Source organism: Onychomys torridus, chromosome 10, assembly GCF_903995425.1.
Source record: "Onychomys torridus chromosome 10, mOncTor1.1, whole genome shotgun sequence".
In the NCBI taxonomy this organism is placed as follows: domain Eukaryota; kingdom Metazoa; phylum Chordata; class Mammalia; order Rodentia; family Cricetidae; genus Onychomys; species Onychomys torridus.
This window is the reverse complement of record NC_050452.1, coordinates 59248874-59266630: the sequence shown is the minus strand read 5'-3', so window position 1 is coordinate 59266630 and position 17757 is coordinate 59248874. Positions and strand designations below refer to the sequence as shown.

General features: G+C 42.3%; 1 protein-coding gene across 1 annotated transcript in view; it reads right to left on the bottom strand.

Moving 5' to 3' along the window:
• Adgra3 (adhesion G protein-coupled receptor A3) overlaps positions 1-17757 on the bottom strand; it is a 105341-nt gene that overhangs the window by 63543 nt on the left and 24041 nt on the right. Inside the window, exon 2 of the mRNA XM_036201455.1 lies at positions 7715-7786. Within this exon, the coding sequence (XP_036057348.1) occupies positions 7715-7786 (72 nt within the window). The remainder of the gene's footprint in view (positions 1-7714; positions 7787-17757) is intronic.

Sequence of the window (17757 nt, the reverse complement as noted above, 5' to 3'; positions counted from 1 at the left end):
TTCCTCTGGGGATCTCCTGCCTCAGCCTCCCCAGACTGGAATCACAGGCAGGCTGTCAGGCCTACCAGGCATTTATATGGATTATATTCTGGGTGAGCCAAACTCACCCTCCCTCTTACAAAGCTAGCATTTTAGCCACTAAGCCAGCTGTCCAGGACCACATACCCACAATGTCTGTAATTTCTTCCTTAGCACACTATAAGCAAGCACATCGGTAGTTGTGCTTATCACAAACATCACTAAACTGAATTCTTCAAAAAAAAAATACCCTTAAAATACATACTCTGAAATTCATGTGATTTGTTTTGTTTTATTTTCCCTCCCTGGGATTCTATACTGAAGTTCTCCATAAAGTGAGGTTATAAATAAACACATTATAAATCACAATACATAGCCCACAGCAAAGACAGAGGAGGCCTGTATCTCCTGTCATTTTATTCTCCTTCTCAAGCAGTCCGACATTTCCATGCCAGGACTCGACCACAGCAGGGCCACAGTGAGTTTCAGAGCCATGTCTTCCTACCCATGAGAGGGTCGGGCCTCTGAAGACAACCCAAGTGAGAGCTCGACCTCCCCAGAAAGGCCAGTACTTCCCTCAATCTCCTAGTACCACATTCCTTCCAATAGGTGGCCCACCCAGATGCCCTAAGTAAGCCCGTGTGTTAGGAGCAACTCACAACACTGTCTGTTGAGTCAGTGTCCGTCAGCAAGATGGATGGCCACAAACCAACAGAAAACCCTTAAGCTGCTCTTCTCCCCAAGTCCGTCTCTAATGAGAACAGCCTTGTCCCTACGTAGCCATTCTTGACTCTACTGCGCCACTTCTTTTCACACGCGGCTTGGTGACATACACATTGACGGCCAAACAACAGAGATGCTCAGGTGAATGTTCACCAAGCCAGAATGACAGGTAACTCTGGATTCCAAAGTCCCAGACACAGTCCTCTGGCAGCCTTATCCAACCCACTGCAGCTCAGAAATAACCAGGATCCCTTCTCTACTTATGTTCAGGAACAGACTCCAAAGAATATAAGTCTTACTAAAGCTGAGCACAGAGTCCTGGGTTTTCATCCATCCCATCTGAGAGGCACATTCCACATCACTGCTCTACCAACTAATGAAAACTAACTGCTGTGCATTCTGACTCACACATCCTTTTCTGTCCTTCTTGGTTTTCTTCTAAAAGCTTATTCTAATTGCCACCGCAGCAGAAATACAATACAGGGGTTGCATTCTGGGAAGGTTTTCCTGGGAAAATTGACACCCACACATTCTGGTAAGGCCAGTCTCTGCTCCTCCATGGAGGAAGCCACTCACTCACTCACTGTAAGGCAGCATTCCTGAGGTGTCACTGACACTGTGGCTTTCCACACTGCCCACGTAGGTGATGAGACAGACACGAAGTACTCTGGACCACTCCAGTGTGGTGGTATTGTGTTCCCCCAAAATATTGTGCACCCTAATAAATTTATCTGGGGTCAGAGAACAGACAGCCACTAGATACAGAGGCTAGAAAATGGTGGCACTCACACCTTTAATCCCAGCATTCCAGAGGCAGAAATCCCTCTGGTTCTCTGTGAGTTCAAGGCCACATTGGAAACAGCCAGGCATGGTGACACACGCCTTTAATCCCAGGGAGTGATGGTAGAAAACAGAAAGGTATATAAGGCGTGAGGACCAGAAACTAGAAGCATTAAGCTGGTTAAGCTTTTAGGCTTTGGAGCAGCACAGTTCAGCTCAGGTTCATTCGGATGAGGACTCAGAAGCTTCCAGTCTGAGGAAACAGTATCAGCTGAGGAACTGGCGAGGTGAGGTAGCTGTGGCTTGTTCTGCTTCTCTGATCTTCCAGCATTCACCCCAATACCTGGCTCAGGTTTGATTTTATTAATAAGATATTTTAAGATTCATGCTACACTCCAGTTTCACATTTATGAATCCTGTGTGTGTCTTGACCTCCACTGAGTTCTGGTACACTTACTTCCTTGAGTGTTATGGTTTGAAAATAAAATGTTCTCCATGGGCTCATATGTTAAATACTTGGTCTGTAGTTGGTGGCATTACTTCTGGAGGGGGTGGAAACTCTGGGAGATGAAGCCTCATTGGTGGAAGTGGCTCAGTAGGGGTGGGACTTCGAAGGTAAACAGCTAGTCACCACGCTTTTTCTTTCTCTGCTTCCTATCTGCCATGGAATGAGATGGTTTCTCACACCCACCCAACGTTCATATCGACTGAAAGGGGGCAAAATGAATCCTGCCTCCTCACAAACCCTCATGCACAAAGATGAAAAGAAATTCTGTCAAGTTCTTGATGTCAGGATTTGGTCACATCTTGCACGCAGCAGGAATTCATTAAAGAAACTAAGTAAATTTATACCTAGAGCAATTGAAAAATTGATAACCAAACACGCCATGAAGTTGGTCATCATTAAATCAAGGTGCTCGAGGTAATATTCTTTCAGCCTCACTGGATGTTGAAAAATGAAGTTGAAAAATAAATTATTGTATATGATAATAATGTCTCAAGTCACTCAGGTCTTGTTCAACCCCCATGGCATTATGTGAGCACAGATTTTTTTTAAATGCAGTTTGCAATGGATATTGAGCACAGACTTTTTTAACAGTGTACCCTATCTCCTCAGCTATTTTCCATTGCAAGTGATCTTCCTGAGAAGAATCTTGATCATGTCTCTTCTCTCTGTTAAAACCCCCAAAAGTTCCCATCACTTGAGAAAAAAAAAAAAAGCAAAGTCTTTAAAGAAACTTGCAAGGCTACCTGAGACCATGACCTTGTCCATCTTTCATATGACCCCTTCCTTCACGCTCCTGCATTCAAGTCTTCCCATCTTCATTTACTGTGGTCCCATTTTACAATGTGTCTAGAAAGGACCATTTTCACACTAGACATGTAGTCAATGACAGAAAGCTTCTCTGGCACACTGTAGACAACTAGTTTCTATCCCCAACGTCAAGTCCTATAAGACCAGGGACTTGTAAGTAAGACCATGGTCTACTGTGGCCTAGGAAAATGAGATAAACTACAGAGGGCAGGTTGGTAGAGAGATGAATGGATCAAACAATAAACCAAACCTGGGAAACAAAACTACACGAGCAACCCTTAACTGTACAAATACATAGGTGTTCAATCAACTATGGGAAGCCACAAAATCAGCCAGCCATCCACCAAGCCAGACAGAATGAAGAACGTCTCACACAGCGTTAACACTTCTCAGAAACAACAATGTCACGATGTCTGTCACTGACATCCATGTGATACTTCCAATACGTACATGATGTACTGGCATATCCCAATAGTAATGTTGGATAGTAAATTGTTAATCATTATTAAATTGCTGAATATGAGTAAATTGCCGATTTGGGGGGGGGGGTAACATGGTCCTTTCCATTCTTCAGCAATATGTAAGCTTTCATAGAATCAAATTTTCTTTGTCCCAACTTTCTTAAACATATCAGATCTTAACAGTAGGCACATACATACATCAGAAGCCTTGTCATTCTAGGTCCTGCCTCCCCACTCTCTAAATGACCTATCACCACTACACACCTCAAAGAGGCAAGAGTTCAGAGGAAAGAAAACAAACAAAAACTCTGAAAATCGAAACACATAATATCATCCCTACTTTTGTAAAGGATAAGTTTCCCTTCTCAGATTCTCAACAGCTTCTACGCAAGAAACTGATTTCACTAAAGCAGTTCATAAATCTGTGGTCAGTGATAAACTGTGTATGTTTCTACAAAATACCTCTCATGAATAACTGAGTACTGTACTATGATTTAAAGATACACTTTTTCCTTAATAATAAAGAATTCCTGACATATTATATAATATTTAATAATAGCCATATTAATCAGACACTGCCAAAAGATATTTATAGTCAGACTCTTTCATTTAATATTTCTCTCCCCAACAATGTAAAGTGTGTCTAGTCCATAAGAGTCCAACTTTAGGATGCAGTGTAAATCACAATGCATTAGGTCATAAAAACCTACCTGTAAAGAAGCACAGGACATGATTTTACAAACCTGAGGCCTGTTTGAAGAGCCTGGCCTCATGAGGGAACATCCTCCCTCCCAAGTGTGTGTAAACACTTGGCCCCCAGCTAGGTTTGGGGAGGTTGTGGAACCACTAGTGTGGGAGGCATGGCTGGTGGGGATGTGTCATTCGGAGGTGGCCTTTCAGGGTTACAGCCAGCCTGCTTCAGGTGGAACAATCCACTTCCTGTGTGCCATCACTGTGTGACTGACCAGTGACAATCTCACCCAGCTTCCAGTAGCTGCTCTGGCCTGCCAGCCTGTCTTAGCTACCACGATGTCCCTGTCTCAGTGAACTGTATCCTCTCCAACAGTAAGCCAAAACAAATCTTTCTATCATCTTCTTGGCAGCAATGGAAGAATTACTGCAGTGGCCTGAATGGGAAATGTCCTCCAGAGTCCTGGGCATTTGAAGACTTGGTCCCCAGTTGGTGGTACTGTTGGGGAAGTTTAGGTGGTGTGGCCTTGCTGAGGAAGTATGACACCAAAGGAGTGCTTGGAAAGCAAAGAGTTCCACCTACTTCCAGGTTGTTCTCTCCACTTCAAGCTGATGGCTGCAGATGTGAACTGTCAATTTCCTGTTCCAGCTGCTATGCTGTCCTCTGGCTGCCAAGCTTCTCAGTCATGGCAGATTCTTATCCACAGGGAACCATAAACCTAAAGAAACTCTTCTATAAGCTGCCTTGGTCATAGTGTTTTACCATGGCAACAGAAAGTGTAAGGGGAAGAATACATAATATATGGGATGAGATGCCTTAAAACCCAAGTATTACAACCCTCATCTCAGCTGGAAATAGCAGTGCACACCTGTCACCCCAGCACTCCAGGAGACAGGGAGCTCTTTGCAAGTTCAAGGCCAGGACTATAAACTAAGTCCCTGTCTCAAATGTAGGAATAATAATAAAACTATCACTGCATATTAAAAGAAATGGAGAAGCAGAGCAGATGTGGCTGGCTCCATACATCTCTCAGAGCCACCATCCTCTGCCTGGTAGTGCATATTGCTCATTTGTGACATGGTATCCCAGGTGCCCAAAACCCTGTGGGCACAGCCATGAAAAAAACAAGAAGAACAAACACCGTATTCCTGTATCTCCTTAGAAACCAAGAACTCTTTCTCCAATGCAGCATCTCTGTTAGGAGATAAAGAGACTCTGTCAGCAGCTGAAAAGAGATGCCAGGATATTTCAGTGGTCCCAACATAACACAACTGGGAATGAACCACACTGATCAGTAGGAAACTAGACTTTCCCTAGAGTCTGTCTGTGTATAAGCACATTTTTTTTTCTCACAAAAGCATGGTGGTATTTTGGGATTCAGGTATAAACAGGCCTCTGGCTAAAAACATTTAATTCATCTTAATATCAACCACAATGGCAACTTAATTTGTTTCAAGTATGTATAGAGATTTATTATCAACAAAAGGCAGAAAATATGGTCAAAGACAAAGAAAGTTAAAAATGATGCAGAAGAAAGGCATAATTCACAGCGCAGCACAGAGTGTTAGCCATGCTGGCTACATTGTTTATGGTGTACGTGAACAACCACCTGAAGCCAAGCAGAGTGTTTCTCTATACGACAGACACCACTGATAAATCACAAGCACCTATGTCCCTTCCTCTGACCACATGAATTTCTTCAATTATCAGCTCAGCAAATACAAAATGCCTGGCATTGTGCTGCATGCTGGGATATCTGCCAACAACAGTGTTTTGCAAGGAAGAACGGCTGATGGGAAGATGTTGTCTTCTTCATTCTAATGCCGAGTGGTGTGGACTCACCACTGAATCCCCACTGCTTAGAGTCACTCCTCACCCCGTTCTCTGATGACGTGGTCCTAGCAAACGCAGGTTCCTTCCTCCCTCAAGCCCCACGTACATCTCCACTCAACCAAACTTATCCAAACACCCATTCCTGAACCAACCACAGAATGTGTAGAGAGGCTTAGCCTTAACACAGTCAGGCCTGGAGTTGAGGATGCAGCTAGCATCCTCTAGACTCATGGAGACAGAAACACATCAAAGAAACAGTAGAGGAAAAAAAAAAATGCACACTAAGTCCTGGAGTGCCAAGAATGTTTTTATGCATTAACATAATTGTGTATGGTGTGTCCCTGCATATCCACATGCTTTGTACATGTATGCATAAAGTATGCATATACTTAGATAAATATACTGCTATATATTGTGGAAATTGATAAATATATACACATTACCTAACTTTAAGACGTGTAGTAAAATGAAAAGAACAAAGCCATGGACAAAAGGACACAGAACTCTAGATGATATATGCCTAAGCAATACTTTAGCACCCGAAGCAATCAAAAGCCATGGGAGTTTGATGGTGGAAGTGTAGATGTAACCATCTTGTTAAATAAGAAACACAGAGCCAATCGCATAGTTAATAGCCAAGAGGTCAGAGCAATAGCTGAGAGCTGAAAACCTTACCCTTCACTGCTGCTCTGTCCTTCCTCCCCGCAAGAGGCCTACTTCCTGTGTTTTTCTCTTTTTTATACTTTCTGTTTTGCCTTCTCATTGGTTGTAATCCCAACCACATGACCTCCTCGTCACTGCCTGTCTGTACAGACCTCCAAGTCTTCTATGGTTGGTGTTGAGATTAAAGGCGTGTGTCTGCCATGGTGCCTGTATCCTTGAACTCACAGAGATCTGCCTAGCCCTGCCTCCCAAGTGCTGGGATTAAAGGCATGCAACCACCACCACCCAGCTTCTGCTATAGCTTGCTCCGACCCCAAAGCAACTTTATTAACATACAAATAAAATCACATTTCAGTACAAATAAAATATCTCCACAGTGGAAGTCCCTGGATGAAGGAGGGTAAAGGGAAATCTGGGTAGAGAAAGAAGGTCAGAATACCAAGAGGAGCAAAGAGAATGGAGAAAAATAAGTTTAGATTGTAACTTCACAGAAATGTACATACACAGTGCGGCTCCCTTATACACTTTTAAGTTTTATTTAAATGCACATGTACCAGGTCAATTTTAAACAGGACCTTGAACAGCATTCAGAACACAAGTAAACAGCATATCCATTCCCTAAAACCACCTAAAATGAGTGCCTGTAATACATCAGCTCGTGAGAAATTGTCTAAGTAAAACATATTATTATATTCTAACATACTGAAGAAAACACCAGTTTGCCTAAGCAACCTCCTTTAAATGTTTGCATTCTGTTTTACTTATAAGACACACATCAGTTTAGAATGCACAGTTTCAAAACACTATCTATGTTAAGCTGGTAAGTGGTCAGCAGACTGTGGTCCATGGCTTGTTTAGTTACCGGCTTTATTGAAAGAGATCCGCTCGAATTCCTTCATTAGCACCGTGCTGTCGTGTACAATACATCAGTTAAGTACTGACTCATTGCTGTCTAGATTGCTTTACCTCTCCACGGGCAGAGAGCTGACACGGTGACCTAACCAAGAGCCCACAAAGTCCAACTAGAATTACTAGCTGGCTCTTCCCAGAAAGCATGCTGACCTCTGGGTCTGTAATGGCTGCTCTTTGAAACATCACTTCCTGAACTTTTGCATAATAAAATGCTGGGAAAACTTTTTAATTGTTGGGAGTTCCTCTGGCAGGTTTACAATGAAAACACATTAATTATATATATAAAATAAGGAGAAATGACCATGAGAGAATACTCACAATCTTTCGAGGAGACTTAACCCAGAAAATGAACCATTCTTCAGCTCAGATATCTTGTTGTTGCTCAGAATCCTAAAATTAACAAGAAAAAAATGTATATATATATATATATATATAAAAAACTTGTCTAGCACACAACATCAATATCAAAGCAACTGAGCTCATTTGGATTAAATATAGAAAGAATTCTCAGAAACTGTTAACTAGAATTTTTTGGGTAGTTGAGAATAAGGTAGTTTCTTTCCCAAGAAAAGCTACCAGATCTTGTCCCATCTTAAGTCATTCTTATCACACTTTGATGACATGTAAAAAGGGAGAAAAGTGACCAGACAACAGCTAGAGGATCAATACAGGGTAAAGTTGGTAACCATGCATGTTTAGTCAACCTAGGAACTTAAAGACCTACGTCACAACTAAAAATTTCATAGAAAGTATGACATGTGACCCAAAAATTACTGACCTTACAAAGGATATATTAGAGATACCAGGTTGAAAACGCTGGATCTTACCTGCAGTGTAAAGATATACAAATGCACTATCGACATGTGTGAATGCCTGCTTTGCCTTAGCACTCACTGACACAGGGGCTGCAGCAGCATCCTGGCTTATCTTACATGCCAGAAAAGTGTTCACTAAAAACAAACTAGAAACAAAAACCTGCTTTCAAGGAGCCACAGGTGGGACGGAGCCCCTGACAGAACTCCACACAGAAAGAGACTGTTGTGTGTTTTATGTTCCTTCCTTTTACAGTCTAGAATTTTCCACAGTGACAAGCACCTGAATGTCAACAGTTTCCAAAAACAAAACGAAAATGCTAAAGTACCTGGTTCACGAGGGTGGGGACATCCAGATGAGGAAAAATGAGAAATTCCAGTCAAGAACTAAGAGAATTGCCAGGTGACATTAGCCAACAGTGGTCAGATTTTGGAGATGTTATTTTTACTTTCACGTATATTTGTGTGTCTGTGTAGTATCCACCGCATATGTGCTGGTGCCCTCAGAGGCCCGAAGGAGTTGGCTATCATGGAGCTAGGTCACAGGCAGTTGTAAATCACCTGACACTGGTGCTGGGGACCAAACTCAGTCCTCTGCAAGAGAGTGAGTGCTCTCAACTGTGGAGCGACCTTTCAGCTCCATCAGCCAGACCTGAACCCAAACAATGTCTGCTCTGCCCATATTCCTCAATATGCAACCAAGTGGGTCTAGAGCCACACAACTGTCATTTGGGGCAGCAAACTGCAGCACACATGGTGTTGCCCCTCAGGAGCAGCCTTGGCAACAGGCACAAGAGTCATTACATGGAGACACAAAGACTAACGGGGCACACTCAAAGGCAAGATGGTAGATATGCATGTCTGTGTATATCATAACTTCTTAATAAAACAAGTAAAAAAAAAATAGCCAGCTGTCATCTAGCTTTCTTTGGATATAAGTCATATTTGTAAAAGGAAGAAAGGAAAGGAGGGAGAGAGAAGGGGAAAGTGAAACGGGGAGATCCTTGCCCTGGGATAAATACAGCAGAGTAGCTACTGTAACACTCAGGCTACAGCTCTACCACTTTCAAGTTACCTTGGTCTGCAGCAAGTCATGCCAGCTCTCTCTAAGAGTTTCCTCACTCATAAGACATGAAGAATAAGGACAGTCTCATAAACACTAACAGGAAATTTTAAAAGGCATGGCACACCCAATGAGTAGCCATTAAGATACAGGATTTGCTTTCCCAATTCTGATATATATATATATATATATATATATATATATATATATATATATCCTCCCTTGGTGCAGCATGCACCTTGCAATCAAAGTATCTCATTAGGGAGCATTCTGTCCTGATCCAAGGCGTCACTTAAGCAAAGGCAAAGCCCAAAACAGTGGGACTGAGTAAAACAAGGTGCAAAAACATTCTGACTAAAATACAGTAGTGTTTTCTTCAACGAAAATGACAAAGCTCTTAAAATCAAAGGAAGTTGGTTTCAGGCAAGGAAAATTTGGCACATGCATATGGCCCCAAGGTCACTGTGCCAGCAGGCTTCTCCAGTAGCCAGGTAGAAAGGGAGCAAGAGCCCAAATCCTTATCACCCTGGACAGCCAGAGCCTGAACTCACAGTCACCAAATATAGCATAACCCCAAGTGCATACTGACCCTGACACCATGATTTCCACAAGATGTATCTAACAGACAAATGCTCGGGACTACCGGGGCTACCAGGGAAAGGGCCAAGACCAGGGGACAAATACAATCCAACAATGCAAGTTTACACATCCAGTAATCTGCTACCTGGGGTAAAGAATATGATCACATCAATTAGGAGCAAACACCAAAATTAATACCACCACAGACAGAAAAGAACCTATAGGTAGCAACAAACAGACAAGAAAAACAGCGAAGACCCAGAGGGCATGCAGGACACGACTAGTTATCTCAGTGACAAGGCTGGCATTCACTTCCCTTTGACTATTTATATTCATGCTGTAAGTTCTGAAATATCTACAGTGAGACTCTCACTTTCAGGGTTTCTTGTTCCTCTGGTGGTGGTAAACATATGAACCTTAAGGATTCTTGGCTTTAAATTGAGTCAATTTTGAGTGTATGTATAGTCTCAGAAGGAAAAGCTAAAAGAAATGCTTAGTGCTTTGAGATTTCTGAGTCCCATTTATTTATTTATTTGTTGGGTGGTTGGTTTAGACCAAACAATGCTTTTACAATGACTGACACTGTCACCTTAACGTACACCAAAAGAAGTAGAAAGAACAGTCATGTTTGGAGCCCAGGTATTAATGGAGGGAGACTCTACCATGATGACTGGGGTTATGTCAGTCACCTCACTTTGTAAGTAGTCACCAACATCCTTACGACTAAAACAGAGTATATCATGTCGGAATGATATCCGAATACCCCCAGCTTCTTTTAGTTTTCTACACTAATTTATGTCCTACACTAATTTATGTAGGCAAAGCTGCTAAGTTTAACAGCAGCTAAGAATATGTAAACATTAACCCAACAAAAGGAGGGGGGGATATACACTTCACCCAGCTCAGCAACTTCAGATGCCATTTCTGAGTGAAGAATGAAACCCAGATATGGAAGAAACTTGCACAGAACTAGTGGGCACTGACTGAATGGCTCTGCCTGTGATTTGGGAGAGCTTCAGCAATGGGACTGTCATTTCCTCAGTCATAAAGCCTTTACAGCAATAAATGATAGGTTTTATTGAGGAAAGTAAAAAAGGAAGACATTTCATCACACTTAAAAAGTTATAACTGTAACCTTAAAATATAGTTTACAACCTCAAGTTAATATATTCCGTCTACACATTACTGGATGTGTTTAAGGATTTTGTGCAGAAAAACAGGATCGGAAAGAATAAATCTATTCTGCAGACAGCTTTTATACTCAATTTTGAAATGGGGGGCTGTGGAACCGGCAGGTGCTTAATATCATATATCAAGATGAACCGAAAACCCATTCATAATCAATATTTTTGCTGACATCTTTGAAATCTCAAACTTGGCCAGAGTTATAGAGCTTATACAGACCCATTTCTGTTCTTTATAAATGATGTGAACAAGACACAATCTATAGATAATGAGTAGAATGTGATTCAGGCTCCCACCTCTTCAGTTCAGAAATGGTAAGGAAGAGTCCAACACCCACTATCATTTCACACAGGGCCAAGTTAGCATGCTCTATCATCTACACTCAACTATGAAAAAATGAGACAGATTTTAAAAAATCAAAAGCAAAAAAAATGATATGGATTAGATGTCATCAGATGCTTGGTACTATTAGACCCAAAATGGATCAGAACGCTGAAAGTTACCAATGGAAGCCATTCCCTGAATAGCAAGAGTCACAATATTGTTTTCTTTGTGAAAGGAACTTGAAAATATACTTCAAGAGCACTAACTACTCTCAGGACATAATGTGGGATGTTGATCCTAGAGGGGAAATCCAGGTAAACAATCCATTGGTGTTAGGTAAGCACAATAAATGGAGGTTGCCATGCTTAATTTTAACTGTCAACTTGACCCAATCTGGAATCACCTGAGAAGAGTCTCAGTGAGGGGTCTTCTACACTAGGTTGGTCTGTGGGCATGTCTGCAGAGGGTTTGTCTTAAGCTGACTGCTGTGGGAAGACCCAGCCCACTGTAGGCTGTATCATTCCCTACGCCCAGCATCCTGACCAGGTGAGAGTGGATAAATCAAGGTGAACAAAAGCAAGCATGCTCGCACTTTTCTCTGTTCTTGACTATTGATGTGCTGTGTCTAGCTATTTGAAGTTCCTGCCTTGGCTTCCTTGTGACGATGGACTGTAACCTGGAATTATACACCTCAGCAAGGCCCTTTCTCCTCTAAGTTGCTTTTTATCAAGCAGCTTTAGTCCAACACGAGAAATGCATCTAGGACATGTGGAAATGGGATGGAAGATAAGTCTACCTGGTATCTGGGAAGGCACCTCTTAGGACTAAAGTAGGAGTAGATTTATGCAGATATAATTAAGGATCTAGAAATAAAAACCATTCTGGATTACAGCAGGCCAAAATCCAGTGAGACGTGTCATTAGACACACACACCAAAAAAAAAAAAAAAAAAAAAATCCAGAGAACCACAAGAAAATGAAATCATAGTGCAACTCAGAGAACTCCCTAACAGAAAAATGGGCAGAGACTGAAGAGATAATTCAATACACATTTTAAAAAATGCCAAACATAACATGCAGCAGCAGGGCCTGTAGTCCCATTTATCAGGGAGGATGATTGATTATTTGAAACCAAGAGCTCAAGGACAAAGTGAGACCCATGTAAAGTAAGCCCCATGTCTCCTTTAAAAAAGAAGGAGGAGGAGGAGGGGGAAGGACCATGACTTTATGGACAAATGTGCATTCCCAATCAGAAGAGAACATAGACTTACGACATTCTATGCCACTTACCACAGTGGGAAAATACAACCTGTTATGGAGGAAACAATCCCCTACATCTGTATAATGAATCAACATAACCACTGTGGCAGGAAAACATACCAATGATTGTGTCTGTGAAAATCCATCCTATACAGATACATGCACTTAGGTAAAAATATATTGCATGCTACATGTCACATAATTATATGAATATAGAAAAATTATTGTCATACAGATAGTAAAAACTAATTGCTAAATATTACTATGGGTTCCAATGTTTTGTTTTGTTTTGTTTTTTTCTGCCTACCAAATGAGTATTAAGACAATCAAGAATTGCAAATTCTTAATTGTAAAACTCCCTAAATGGTCCATGGATCAAGGCACAGGAGCTAGGAATACAGTTGACTTGAGAGAGTGCTTGCCTCTCATTCACAAAGTTCTAGATTTAAGACCTGATACCACATAAACTAGATATGGTGGTCCATGCCTGTAATCCAAGCACTTGGGAGGTACAGTCAAGAGGAATATACGTGCAAGGTCACATGGCTGCAACACGAGGCCCAGTCTCAAAAAAAGGGGGGGAAAAAGCTAAGGCATATATTCTTTCACAAAGTAAGTCCATGTGTTGACAGGTCTAGTTTGCTCTTGTACTACACGCTATAGTACAAATTGATACACATTAAGTTTATTGTGTAGACTAATGTATGCCCTTCCTACAACCTTCTCTATAGTGTAAAGAGAGGAAAGCAGGCCAGGTTTAGAGCCTGGTGAGTCATTAGCCTCTTCTGGCATGCACCCAAAACCTTTATGGCCACCTGCCCTCAGCCAAAGTCAGGAATAGAATTCCTTATAAATGAATGGTAGTGCTTTGGTTTTTGTTGTTGTTGTTGTTTTGCTTTTTTGTTTGTTTATTTGTTTGTTCTTCTGTTTGTTTTTATGCTAATGAAACCATCAACCCAACACTGCTCAACGGTCTATCTAGTCCAGGGCCCATTATATCCAACTGAGCACTTTTTCGCCAATGGCTCCACTGGATTAGGTGAATCCATACATTCACTTCTGCAGAAAACTATCCCAGCTGGCATGCTTTTGTTTGTACAGATCAAAATGTTCGCTGCCATTTTTCCACTCACTTAACACACAACCTGTAAAGTGCAGCCATGGTAAGATCTAAAAAGCACATGTATCTTTTCTTAATTGACCATTACTGATAAATCTCACGGAGGGAAAGACAACCACACTGGAGAATATCTGCCCCTCAGGTGGATTTCCCCACCCTTCCTGACAAAGGTCATACCACATCCTCCAAAACGGTAATAAAAATCTGTATAACTAGTCAGGCAGTTCACCCAGACTGACAATCATACTCATCAGCAGAGTTCAGAAGCTAACACCACCAGTACAGAATGTGTCATCTGCAGCCACTGAGGGGCTGCACATGTCCCCTTTCTTCGCAAAGCCATACCGTAGGGTGGAAGTTGGCTGAAGGGGTCCAGCTGCAGGCCTGAAGAGAACCTTCCCCCATTTCTGGTTTCTAAAGGTGCTCATGCTGTAAGCAGTGCCCAGTCAGTGGGTTGAGAACCACACTATAAAATTCCAGCCATCTGCCCAGTACAGAATGTCCCCTAGGCATTGTCCACACTGCCACTTGTGCTGGGCCAGTCCAAATCAGCTTATAGCTTCAGGGGAAGCAAAGTCTTGTCCTAGCCTCTGCTTATACTCAACCTGGACCCTTACCATGTCCTGCTCGCTTCCCTTCTTTTTTTTTTTTTTGAGTCATTTTCCCCCAAATAAATTATCTTTTATTTCGGTCTCCATCCTGACCTGTGGTCCCCAGGGGGCCCACATGACAAGGTGCTCACAACATCTGTTCAATAATGAATAAAATGAAAATATGGCTAGGTTTAAGTTTCTCTGTTCAAGGATCCTTCCCAGAGGACCACAAGACATAGAGCAGGTAATTTACTGGCCTCTAGTGGTACAGAGAAGTATAAATCTAGGCCACTCTCCTTCCTCTCCGAAGCTCTGGGAAATTTTCTGAAAATCTACCAGCTAATGTCTAGCTGTCTTTCTTCTACTATTCCAATATCCTAAGATGCAAGTCCACGTTATTGCCTGTCTCACATTAAAAGCGATGTGGAAAGAAATCTCCAGCGGTTAGGAAAGGAAGAACCCACGAACTTATCAGGAAGCGCTGTTGTTGGTCCACGTACAATATGTGCTTGGATTTTAAATCTAGCTCTTTAATTATGGTTTAGTGTTTATACAGCAAGGTCTCATTACCATGCAACACTGAAATTAAAAGTTGTACAATAGAAGATAGGGCAGTTGCTGTAAGCAAGAACGAACAATACCACTCACAGAATTTAATATTTCACAGAGGCTAGGTGGATCCATTCCTATGCCATAGAAAACTATGAAGCCACACATCTCTCCATCTATGAAAGAAATACTGAAGTTTCTAGAAATAATATTCAAGTGAAGGTGAGGGAGGAATGAGAAGGAAGGCTGGTAAACTAAATAAATTTTTTAAAATGTTTCAAAGCCATACAAATTATATTTTATATTCTCATGACCTAAGATAGTCTGAAGAATTTATTTTTAGCCACACATGGTGGTGTACGCCTTTAACCCCAGCATTCTGGAGGCAGAGGCAGATGGATCTTTGAATTTGAGGCCAGCCTGGTCTACAAAGTAAGTTCTAGGACAGCTAGGGCTGTTACACAGAAAAACCCTGTCTCAAAAAAGAAAAGAAAAGAAAAAACGAAACTCACTATTAAAATCCCTGGCACACATACAGTAGAGAAAATGGGTATTCTTCTGACTTTCACAAGTACACCATGGTACACAAGTATACACCACTGCATACACACCATACACTCATACTCAAAAAGCAAAGCAAAATGTAATTTTTAAATCCTCAGAACTAATGACACATGCAGTGTATGCCACAATAATTAAAGTATCAGGTATTTACTTAAAAAAAAAAAAAAAAAAAGAAAGAAAGCATTGGTGAAAATGGTTAAAATGTCACAGAAATGCCAGGTAATGTTGGATTAAAATTTTTAAGTAGTTTCTACCCAGAACCTGTGCTCCTTAACTTCATCTAAGTTATTTTCTAATCACAGCTGGAAAGGCATTGTGTTAAAACGATCCTATGCAAATGTTGGATGGCTAAGCAACTTGGAACTCTGGATGAGAGGGCTGGGGGTTGGCAGAGGTGCTAAGGACGCAGCACCATCCTGGTGTGGGGAAAGAAACCTCCATGTTTGGAGAAGCCAGCTCTTAAGAGAAATAAATCATTTCTCCTGCCTCAAGAGCCTCTGAGATTCTGTCTACGCCTTAGCTAATCCTCATCTCTTAGCCCGTCCTCCAGCCCTTAATGCTGCCTCACAACTTCCATCTTAATCCTTCTGCTTTGAATTTGCAAATAAATCCTCTGCTCAATTTTCCAGACCACTAATTTTCAACATCCCGACTTGCTTCCCTTCCGCCCTCCAGCCCATCCACTGACCCCAGGGCTGGCTCTTTCACATCTCAATCCCACAGCTAACTCCTCAGAACTCCCTTCTCATCCTCTCCCACGCACCATCCTTGCCCTATGGATCTGCTATCCTTTTGGATCTGAAATACAAACGCGAATTCTCCCGTGTTAAGATTTCACCAATGCTTTCCCAAGACTGGTTTGCTGCCGGCTCACGGTGCTGAATTCTTCTCAAACGTCTACTGACCCTTTCCGGTTGTTCTCTGGACTGATCAATACTGAGGGCCAGAGGAGGGTTTCATGAGGATATGTGAAAATGAGGTACCCGATAGGGCAAAACTCCCTTTTACGCCAAGTTTGAGAAGTCTCCTAACACAAAAACTGTGGGGCTCAACGACGTCTCCTGCTGCAGTCTCTCACTCTGTTCAGCTCTGGCAGATCACCAGACAGTCAGAAACCCAGCAAAATGGTTTTGTGGCTGAGGCGAGCTCCGATCACCATCTCCTCCTCCCGGCCCAGTGGTTCAGCCGAACAGAGCATCTGTTTCAAGGTCATTAGTCCCTGGCTCTCATTACCCATTTCTGCTGCCACTCGCTATGGCTGCAGTTTTGGGGAGTCTTCCAGGATGCTGCTCAGAAGATTCATTTTTCTAGTGAGTCGGCACTTTCTCTCTTGGGTCGTGAGTTCCCCTGCTGTGTCATCTCACCATCAATCTCATCCATCTGCTGTATTTACTCCGGAGTCCCCAGCGCTTCGGGGCCACAGGAGCACCTCTCTCATGTCTCAGTCCTGTTTGGGTTTCTGCTATCATTTTCAATGTGATTTTGGACAGGATACGAAGGGAGAAAGAAAGAAGGGAGGGGGAGGGGGGAATTTCAAACATCTTTTCCTTAACAGAATTATTATTTTAATCACAAGATTGCCTTGTGGACCAAAGCAAAGGTCCAGAAACCCTATGAAAGAAACAATATGGTGTCCCTGAGCTTAAGAATTCATTTGGTCTGTGTCATGGGCATGGTACTGGGGGCTAACCCATCACCAAAGTGGATCACATGACCAGCTGAAGAGAACGATGTGGCACTGTTCCCAACTGCGCACTAACAAATATGTTGTGTAGGGTCATGCTTACAGTCTCAGCCTTGCCCCCAATAGTTACTGAGCAGGTAACACCATGACAGAGGGTAGAGACTCTGGCACACGAACTACCTGAGTTTGAACCTTCATACCAAGCTCTGGCTTCATCATTTTGCACAAGGTTCTTAACCTCTGAATATCTCATCTACAAACTATTCTAGGGACTTATAAGAGAAAATGAAAGCCGTCAGTGAACATAAGCAACCGTGTGGGGAGGTACTTAAAAGCAGGCCGTCAGTACTACTTCCTAAGATCCAAGCAAATCACAACATCCAGACAAGAGCCAGCCTGGCAGGAGGAGTTTCCCATCAGTGGTACCCGCTGGCAATTGCCACTTGGACAAGGCTACCCCACTGCCTTCCATGAGGTCTACAGCACCTGCTCAGCCACACCAGCCTTCACCAGCTGCCACACTGTTGGGGTGCATCGTTCCCAGTTTCAGGGTAATCTTGTATAGGTAATAGAATAGGTGGTACCCTATAACAATAAAGGATGATGGGGTACACGCATAGGCCCCACTA